This window comes from Hippichthys cyanospilos, chromosome 10 (assembly GCF_059441005.1).
Source record: "Hippichthys cyanospilos isolate Australia breed blue-spotted pipefish chromosome 10, RoL_Hcya_1.0, whole genome shotgun sequence".
In the NCBI taxonomy this organism is placed as follows: domain Eukaryota; kingdom Metazoa; phylum Chordata; class Actinopteri; order Syngnathiformes; family Syngnathidae; genus Hippichthys; species Hippichthys cyanospilos.
In genome coordinates this window covers 18,694,327-18,704,898 of record NC_142378.1, presented here as the reverse complement: position 1 = coordinate 18,704,898, position 10,572 = coordinate 18,694,327, and the positions used below count along the sequence as shown (strand labels likewise).

Sequence of the window (10,572 nt, the reverse complement as noted above, 5' to 3'; positions counted from 1 at the left end):
GAGAAATTATCTTCCTAGCGGGTGGTTCTAGTTTAAATCAACTGTTCACTGACATTCGGACATTTTAAGCCGAATACCTGAAGTTGGCAATGATTTACTTAATACTTTACTCATACAGGCAAAATACTTTACTCATACAGGCAAATGGTCGCCGTTGGTGACGGTTATAGTATTAAAGTACTAATTTTGAGCTAAATAATTTTATGGGGCGCGTCATTGCTCTTTAAATTCTAAAAATTTAAAGCAACGCAACAGCCTAGCAAAGTCCTGATGATCATACCAACCAATGAGGAGTGGTTGTATTGACCAATCAGAATTAAAGACATGAACCAATCACGAGGGACTTCAATGACCTATCACGTTCCAGCCTGGCTTTTCTTCCTGTTTTACAGGGGAGTTTTTTTCCGGTGAGCAGAGTAATAATTGTCCAAACCGAGTAATAATTAAAAAAAAAAATTAAAAAAGTTTATACAACGTCGAATTTCTTGTAAGTATTTACATTGGAATTTTAACCTAGGCGTCTTATTGCCTTTGTATTTGTTCTCCCCGCCCGCCCCATACGTTGTTTTTCTCCCTATGTATATTGTCTCATAATTAGCCCCATATATGCTAGCGAGCTGTTTAGCAAGAGAAACATGTGAGGGACCTTGTCGCTTTCTTTTTATTCAAGTTTCGTCTAGTGCTTTACACACCGCGGCGTAATTTTGACGGGATTTGCTCCGTTTGCAGCAGGATTGACGGAATACATGGGTGGCGTCAAACAGGAGCAGAATGATGCTCCGCAGCAACCTAGAGCCTCACAATCCACAGAACAGCCCCAAGAGGAGGTGAGTGCTTTGTTTTCATACACTGGAACCTCCAGTGGTCACTTACTGGTTGCCGTTGTTTAAAAATTTCCCGTGTGAAATAATTAGTTAATTAGCTCCAAATCAACCATCCGCCATCATACACTTGGAGGTGATCCGCGGTTTACGGCGACGATTTAAAATCAATATGTACTTAAGTCTGAATGCACCGAAATTTTAATTCGTAATTCAATTCAGTCATAAATAACGTACATTTTACGTGGGCATAGTAACGGTATGCATAAATATAAACCAATCAGATGACTTTGGAAAGGAAATCCAAAATGCCGTTATTTGAGCGTGCTAATTTTGACTACTACATTATTGAATTTGAGCAACATCATATAAAATCCCGAATCTTAAGACGTTGTGGTATGATTAAAGTCATAGATGCATTCTAATAATGTTTTAGTAATATTTTCCCAAATATTGACATTATAGTTACATCGAAGTCTGTTACATTTATTACGTACAATGAAGAAAACTGCTTATTTTTATATACGTATATTGTGCAATAACGAGTAATTACCATGCATAATTTTAACTGCGTAAAATTATTACATATTGTTCTGAAATATTTTTGCCCTGGCCTTTGGACGTTCCAGTGTATTGTATTATGTTATGATCCTGTCACTTTAGTAGACTGTTGATGACAACAGCAAAGTTGGCCACTCCCTCCTGATGCCCTGACAAAACATGATGAAATAGCCAGTCTCAGAGGATGTTTGTTCAGTTGAAATGTGTAGGAAAATAACAAATGGGTAACTTTCTGGCCATAAGAAACACTCAATGAATAAAGGAGATTTTTTTGGACCAAGCAGTTGTCAAAAAAATATGGAACCACTCAATCTGTACCGTGAATAATTTTTTCCCTCAGAATCAAGTTATTTTGTCTGCTTGGTCCAAAATGTAACTGTTTAGTGTTTCTTAAAGCCAGAAAGTTGCCGTTTGAAATGACTCGAGTTTTGGATGATGTTTTGTGATTTTTTTTTTTTTTTAAGTCAATTTAAGCTACTTGAGCAACTTGAATGAACATCCTGTGTGATTAGTAATTTCAAAATTTTTGGCAGGTTTTGTACTTCTACTCCCCTTATCTTGCTTACTTTCAATGCAGCCTAAGAAGCGAGGATGGCCCAAGGGCAAGAAAAGGAAGAAAGTGCTACCCAATGGTCCCAAAGCGCCAGTCACTGGCTACGTCCGCTTCTTGAATGAGCGGCGGGAAGTGATGCGGGCCCGGTATCCTGACTTGCCATTCCCAGAAATCACCAAGAGGCTCGGAGCAGAATGGACACGATTAGCGCCAAATGACAAACAGGTACTGACTTTTTATTTGCTTCTATATGCATATTTCGATTTTTGGTGTGCCTTTTCACTCATTTAGTGTCGAATTACTCTACCAAGTCATTCTTTTGTAATTTGCCTTCATAAGAAAATGTGCACTTGCACTGCACTGCAACGGGAATTTCCAATTTACATAGCTACATCCTGCCACACTCCACCTACAATCCACTTGCTCAACCAGCTCTGCAGTCAACTCTTAACACTGTCTTGAGTCATTCATAGATATTAAGACTCTTGGGAAGTCAAAATTTGTGGGTAAAAGGCATATATATCTTCTGTCATGCTTGGGAGTAATTTTGTGTGCAAATACTTAGCGTTATTTGGACGAGGCAGAGCGAGAGAAGATGCAGTATGCCCAGGAACTGAAGGAATATCATCAGACGGAGGCCTATCAGATCACGAGCTCTAAGATACAAGACAAGCGGATTAAGAAAGGTGGATACCGAGTTATCTCTGTGTACACTGTACACCATACAAAGCCCTACATTTGTTGTGCAATGCGCTTTTGTATTCATTTACAATCTCTCCTTCAGAAGACAATCCATCTGTAATTATCAGTGCCAGCTCAAGCTTGCCAAAGGTACGTGGCACTCCCTTCACACACCCTGAGAATCACTTTAAATATTCGTGTCTCAACTGAACTCAAGCAGACTAAAACACATTCAGATTGTTCAAACGGCTGTATACAGTTTGCATAGTTCAGGGCAACAGCAATCTACAACCTCAAAATTTTCAAACTAAGCATGTAGGGGAAAACCTTATAAAACTCTATAATGGTCAAAAGAAGAGATGGATATTAATAAGATTATATGCGTACTACTACACTTAAAGGGATGTTGCACTTAGCCACCTGAAGTAGTAAAAAGTTATCCATCCATTCATTTTATATAGCCGCTTATCCTCACTAGGGTCGTTGGCTTGCTGGTGACTATCCCAGCCGTCTTCAGGCACTGGATGGGTGACACACTGAACTGGTTGCCAGCCAGTCGCAGAACACACAAAAACAAAGAACCATTCACACTCACGGGCAATTTGGAGTGTCCAATACATGCATGTTTTCTGAATGTGGGAGGGGCCCAGTAAAAAGTAATTTTGTGTATAAATAATTTGATGAGTAAATTATTTTTCATGTACAATTTTTAAAAACACGCTTTACGAATTGCTTCCGGCTAAAAACAATATCCCATGGGCTGAAGGCCTGGGGAATGACCAATCGCACTTTAGTTTGTGCACATCACTTGACCCACAGCTGACAGAGCCATGATTGGTCATTACCTCAGCCTTGAGCAAAGGTGGTCTTTTCCTGTTGACAGCAAGTGCAAAACTGTTTTTAATAGTAGTACCGGTAATTGTACATCAAAAATATATTTTTTTTCCTGCTTGAAATGGCTAAATAGGCGGACTATAGATTTAATGATACTGCTTCTCAATCCACTGCCTTAACGGTTTTATTTTCAGAACTTTGTTAAGAAAATTACCAAAACAAAAGATTGTATAAATCCACATTTGTGTGTGTGTGTTTTAATAAATGTACTTGTCTGGAAATTAGTGACATTATTGTAAAATAAAATCAGACATGCTTATATACATATATATTATATTTACAAGCTTACACACATAATTTTGATTAAAAGTCACTCCTCTGAGCCTTCAATGCTGCTGACATCACGTGGTTGACAGCATGAATTTGAAGCCGGGGTAAACGCTCCTGGAACATTACACAAATTGCAATCGCACGCATCAAAAATAACATTATAAAAACAATCACTTTGGACGTTTTTATATTATATGCCGAAACACGTAAAATGATCACATAGCAGTAGATTATCACAGGAAGGAGTCAAAAATGGCTCGAAATGGCTCCCCTCTGATTGTGAACATGCATCTTATACTGACATGTTAATTGTATTCTTTGCTTCGACTAATATATTCTTTGTAGAAACAAGATCAGAGAAGGGGAAGGGCCGTCACTTAAACAGCTGAAATGAATCCAAAAATGTATGGGACTAAGCTCTTCAAGGAACGTTAGGTTGGCACTAAATTATGCAGCTGTCTTTAAAAATTCATCCTCAGAGCCAGTTTAGTACCAGGGATCGGTCGGTGCCCTTCTTTACAGAAGACTTTATATACTTTTATTATGTGTGTTTGCTCTGTATAATCAGTCCGCTTTCTCTATTCCAACGCTCACAGACATCTGACCTCCCGAGCAGGTTTGACATACCTATCTTCACAGAGGAATTCCTTGATCAGAACAAAGGTAAACATAGTTACAAATAAAATATCCTTTTTTTTAAGGATAGTTGGTAGTGTCATGGCTGCATAAAGACAAGAGAAACACATAGCACTAGATAAGTGGCCTTTTTCCAAGCGTGTATGAAACCTGTATGATATGCTGTATATCTGCAAATAATAGCACAGCCCTAAAAGGTCTGATAATCTGATAATGCATACGGTATGGATGCCACCAGACAGCGGCAAAGAACTTAAAATGGAGAGGCTCATTAAGTATGAACACCTGCTTCGAATCATGAACACCATTATAAATCTTTGGTGCATAAACAACTATTTCATATTTATATTTTTCAACATAAGCAAACCAGATTCTTGAAGCTCATCAATACATCTTCGCTGTCATAATAAACTGATTTACTAACAGGTAAGCAAAAAATAGACGTTACCTTGGAAACGCGCAAACAATGAGTGACACCACTTTATACAAAAAAAATCATCAAGTTCACATTTTGCCATTTACACACAATAATAAATCTTATCAAACAGGCAAATTGTAACAGCAAGAAAGACTACATTATTTATAAGTAACTGCGAGGGGAGAGACACAAAATAAACACATCTTAGCTATGATGCTAACCAAATTAAGTAACACGCAAACAGAAATCGACATTACCTTATAATTGTGCAAACAAAAATGAGCGATAGCACTTTAAACAAATATTAAGTTCACCTTTTGTAATCTACAGTATACGCAATAATATTTGCTACAGAATACTGGTAAATTGTAAATGCAAAGAAAACTACAGCATTTATTCATAGCTGCATTGGGGGAGGAAGGAACACTTCATACCATGTTCGCTTAAACCTTTGCCTCGTTTGAGGTATGTGTAATATCAGCCAATAAATTGGAATTGGACACTAAGTCAAGCTTCTGTATGTTTTTAAGACCATTGTAAATCCGTACGAAAGGTGTGTTGAATTTGTATTGCATGATTGATTCTTTTTCCATTTTGACCACAGCTCGAGAGGCGGAGTTACGCCGACTTCGCAAGGCCAATGTGGAGTTCGAGGAGCAAAACGCTGTGCTGCAGAGGCACATCAAAGACATGTACAATGCCAAAGAGCGCCTGGAGGCAGAGCTGAGCCAGGACGAAAAGCGCACACAGGCTCTTCACCAGCACCTGCTGGCCATTAAACACACGCTGGTCAACAGTCTGTCTGCTGTGCCACTACCAGGTCAGCAACACCTCAACTGTTCTTCTCTGACCTACACTTCCATCCAAAAGTGCTTGAACAGTGAAGCCATTCCTTCATTTTTGGTGTAGACTGAAAACAAAGATTTTTCATCAAAAGATGAATCTGGGACAAAAGATCACCATCAGCATTTACGGGGTGTTGTCTGTTTACAATAGTCCCGATATACTGCATTTTGATATCACAAATGCACGCTGTTAAGCCCCATTTCCACCGACATTACGTTCCCTCCTCTACTCGACAAAATAATAGTGTCCCCCGAGAAATTTACCGGGCGCTACTTTATCCTCTTTTCTGGTACCCGTTGCATAGAGATTCCAAAAAACGGAAAATCAGACGCATTAATGACGACGAGAGGAAAAACAACCAAAAATCTTTCATTTCCACAATCTTTCTTTGATGTATCTGAAGTCATTATCATCTTGTGGTTGGGGCAGTATTCCAAAACAACCATAATCCAACTACTAAATTCAATAATCCTTCCACACACGTTCCACTTTTTTATAATTGTACGCAGCGTGCTCACTACATTCGCCGGTAACATAATGTCACTGGGGGTGGAGACGCAATGTTCTTTGGTGTAAAGTGGACTAAGATAAGCACAAAGTAGTGCGGGGTATAAAACGCTGCTTTATTTTGCAGAGGTACTTACTAGACAATATCGTCACCCAGCACAAGATGGCACTCTCAGTAGTATTTACGGCCAATAGATTTTGGTCATATAAATGTTTATGTAGTGATGAACTACAACTTCAGAACTGTGGAAGACTGGTTAGCACGTCTGCCTCACAGATCAGAGGTCCTGGGTTCAATTCCATCTTGATCTGGCCTTCCTCATTTATTTGGTGAGAACACTCAGAACAGAGAAAATGGGTGAAATTGTCTATTAATCACGTCCAGTGGCCATTATAGGTGCACAACGCTGTCCTAAACCAAGTACCTTTTTTTGTAAAGTGTGTGTGTGTCTATACCCAGACTTCAAACCTATACAGCAGCGGTATTTATAATATATATATATATATATATATATATATATATATATATATATATATATATATATATATATATATATATATATATATATATATATATATAATATATAACAGATCAATTGTGATCAATTGTTTACAGTCATAGTTAAGGATTTGTTTTGGGCGCTTCTTAATGGCATTAAAGAAAGCAAGAGATTGAAAATTAGATTCAGTTGTTGGAAATTGGAAGACAAAGGTCTATCGCACCCTGAAGTGAACACTGATTGGCTGTCATTGTGTTTGGCATAACCTGATTAGGTCCTGTTGTAGGTGCGTGGGCAAGTTCGATAACTGAATTAAGACATGAAAATGGAAGAGGATGTCAAGGCTGTCTGTTCAATGAGTAAAAACTGTAGTTTAAAAAAAAACAAAAACGATGCCTCCTTTAACTATGGTAGATTGATATGCATTCTTTAAATGAGTTCACTTATCACAGAAGCAGCTCAAGTTTAGCCCACCGCATAAATGCAAAACATCCTGCTGAGACTCAGTCACAGCTAATGATAGCAACAAAGACATTAATGCAGCGAGTCATAAAAGCAATAGACAAGATGGATAATGTTTTATTCGAATGTTAATTTCCAATTATTTTATTATTTTTTCAATTATTATTAAAACTAAAGCTAGCACTTGGTACTATTCTCAAATACACCAGAAGTGTATTTGTGAAAGCGATCATTTTAATTTTATCGAAAACTACTTTGAGAGTTTGCCATTTAAAATCTACCTAAGAGAATAAACCTAACAGAAACAAACTCAAAAGATAATGCATTTCAAATCTTAGTAAAAAAAAAAAAATCACTTAACTGTAATAAAAAAATCTAGTACTAGTACATTCCACAAGTTTTCTGTCTGTGTCTTATTAAACAGGCACTGGCGAGACGGCGTCCCTCGGAAACCTGGACTCGTATCTCAGTCGTCTCAGTGGCGCGCTCGAAGGGAACCCTCACAAACACCGGGCCTTGTTTACGCAGCTTTGCGATGTCCTATCTCACCTGGACAGGTAGCCAATGCCTTTTTCTCACTGCACACACCTGCCCAAAAAACGAAAAAAACTTTTAATTTCATACTTGGTGGGCCGGCGTTCCAGAGACCCAGATTTGCATTTAAACACTTCAAATGTCAATTCTTCGTATATCCACCATACTAAATGTGATTTACGATACTCTCCTAAAACATGTTCTACTTTTTCAAGTGAGAAGTTGTAGGACAGCTGCACAACCGCTGCCACCTCCCAAGTCATTCCTGCGTCGGGCGGATGAGTTTCAGGCAAGGCGTTGTCAGGCGAAATTGCCAAGATCGGGCTCATGGTGCCTACGTCTCAAGGAATCAAAAGGGCAATGCCATGAACACGTTGGTCCAAGTATGCACGGCTCCCTCTTTTGGACAAATGAATCAGTTCTTTGAAATGTGCAGAAGGTATGTGACCCTACCTTCTGCCTACTTGTCAATTTTCAGGAGTTTAACGCCATACGGTGGCTGGGATCATCGATGTGTGCGGTGTTTTATAGAATAACTACAAATGAAATAGATTGTGCTTTTAACTTGATCATGAAGGTCATATCTTTTTTGTTGTTTTTTTTTTATCGGTGTGAAAAGTGTATGTTTCCCAAAATGCTGTTTGAAACCGTGCTGAAAATATTTCCAATATAAGGTAAACAAGCTTGTCCGTCTGTCTTTTTTCTTATTACCGCCCACTCACTGGCCACTTTGTTGTAATTCAAGGGCAGTATTAACTATGACCTTGTTTGCTATTGCAATTTACTAATTGGCATATATAACCCATTTTTAAGGGAGCTTTAGTGCCTCCAAAGATAAGAAAACAATCCAAATGTTTGCTATAAGTATTATTTATCAGAGTTGTTTTTAACAAAATTAAAACTTGTAAAAACGATGCAGTACGACTTTCTAATGTAATATTTTAACAAAACACAGTACTGTACACCACCTGTTCCTGAAAGGGGAGAACCCACTATAAATTTAATCCATCTCCATCCGTTTTAACCGCTTATTCTCAAGAGGGTCGCAGATTGATTCTAGGTGACAGGTGATAACGAGAGTTCGGGTCAAACCATTCTGATATGGGGGAGATGGTGTTTTTAGGATGACATTGAATGGCCTCAATATAAAACCCTGTTTCATCAACTTGCAGTAGGTTATAATGAAGTAAAGGAGTTTTGACTGAGGTGCTTCTTTTTAAATATATTTTAAAATCTTACATACCGCTGGAGTGCCTTCACATACAGTGTCTGCACAGGGTACATGTATTGTACCCCCATTGGAGAATAAAGAAGCCAAGCCTTGCCATTTGGCATCTCCTTTCAACGGTTGGCATCTTGACACTGCCAAATAATTGTATTGGTTACATAATTTCCGATATCATTTTCATGCATTAAGCCTTATTTGTCGTTATCGTTATGATCGCGGGATTTTGATCAAGGCTTTTGAAGTCCTATTCCGAGTAGTCTCGGACTCCGGAGTCTCTTTCTAAGGTGTCCCATCACTGGCGTTATGGCAGTATGTAGTCTTGTGAAAAGTGGACTCTGAGACGCCGTAGTGCGAGTGCATCAGTTATTTCATTCTCTTAGCTCACCGCTAGGTGGCACTAAATTCTACGCATGACACTAGATTTGATGCACCTCGTCCCTCCCACCTCAGATGCAATCAAGCTTTCCCATTGTTTATGTGAAGACTCTTATCTGTACTTATTACACCACTTTAACCACTGCAGACTTTAGAACCGCTTACCACAATAATTCGAAGTTTATAACGATAGCCTTCCTTCTTTTCAGGTACAGCAACTATTTTCAGCCAGGCAAGTAGTCACGTTGAGGTTACTTTTCTTATATCATCATTGGTCGTTCCATGTGCGTTTCAAACACGTAGGTGTCATAACTACAAGAAAATTCCCACAATATTACTCCATTTAATAATTCCTTCAGAGATGAAAATTCTTGCCTTTACAAGCAATGCCCAGGTGAGCACCGCAACTTACAAGCGGAAATGACCCGTTGCCAAAGTTGTGCAAAATATCTTGCCGATTACTTCAGTGACAAAAAAAAAAAAGCTGAACACCACACAGGCGCTCACATGAACATTAGTCTTTGTCGTGGAACTGTTAAGCACAGGTAAAATCCTTCGACTGGTCTGAGGAGATTCACAATGGGGCGAGTCGCCATCTGAGCCAATACCAGACATTCGGGTTTGGTCCATGTAATAATAATCAAGTAAATTATAATTATGACGAAAACCTGCTGAGTGCAAACTTGAAAAAATGAAGCCTACTAAGCACCAAGCACATACTGTACTACAACAGACGAGCACCTATAAGTGAGTATGAACTTAGCAGTCAAAATATCATTTTTGGTCATTTCAAACCCAAATTATTCGAATTTTTGCCAATCGGATTTTCCAAAATGGGTCTCAATTGACAGTACGGTATACTAGGGGCTGAGAAAAACAAAGACTTTTGGCCTGCAAACACGTGGGAAACATTTGTCATCTAAAGGCTTTTAAGGTGGAAATAAAACCTGATATCACGGAAGTGCGCCAGTGAAATCAACTGAAGCGTTGTCATCGCGCCCCACTCTTGACGCAGTCGAGTCTACAACATACAAACAACACTAATAGATTCAAACGACCGAAATTCTTTATTATTATTTTTAATCAGACTCGTCACCCCTGTGTGCGTGCTCGCCAGGAGTCGTTTGTGCCACAAAACCAGCCAATCAGAGCTTGTTTAAAGATTGTTGATTGACTGCTTGGTATCCAATGAGATTACTTGTATGTCATTCTGTTGATTCACTCTCGTTTGCCCTGTGTTGACCGGAAAGGGCAAACGAGAGTGCGTCCACACGGACTTGGGCGGG

General features: G+C 38.8%; 1 protein-coding gene across 7 annotated transcripts; it reads left to right on the top strand.

Annotated features, from left to right (window-relative positions):
* The first annotated feature begins 351 nt into the window (after positions 1–351).
* On the top strand, positions 352–8,370 carry hmg20b (high mobility group 20B). Of its 7 annotated transcripts, none has more exons than XM_088425749.1 (9): positions 352–407; positions 730–827; positions 1,960–2,160; positions 2,501–2,621; positions 2,720–2,766; positions 4,377–4,443; positions 5,439–5,654; positions 7,574–7,706; positions 7,899–8,370. In XM_088425749.1, exons 2-9 carry the CDS (start codon positions 747–749, stop codon positions 7,909–7,911), a joined length of 879 nt encoding a protein of 292 aa, XP_088281875.1. In that variant the 5' UTR covers positions 352–407; positions 730–746; the 3' UTR covers positions 7,912–8,370. The 7 variants fall into 7 exon arrangements, with proteins under 7 accessions (XP_088281875.1, XP_088281874.1, XP_088281876.1 ...); XM_088425748.1 differs by having other exon boundaries at positions 386–487; XM_088425750.1 differs by lacking the exon at positions 352–407 and adding an exon at positions 416–487 and having other exon boundaries at positions 733–827.
* The last annotated feature ends 2,202 nt before the right edge of the window (positions 8,371–10,572 follow it).

What these genes read in the sequence shown, in the direction of transcription:
- hmg20b (XM_088425745.1), top strand. Translation starts at nt 607, where the DNA reads ATGCTAGCGAGCTGTTTAGCAAGAGAAACAT. An exon ending in AGACAAGCGGATTAAGAAAG is followed by an intron (nt 2,622 to 2,719) that starts GTGGATACCGAG and finishes TCTCTCCTTCAG; the next exon opens with AAGACAATCCATCTGTAATT. An exon ending in GTCTGCTGTGCCACTACCAG is followed by an intron (nt 5,655 to 7,573) that starts GTCAGCAACACC and finishes CTTATTAAACAG; the next exon opens with GCACTGGCGAGACGGCGTCC.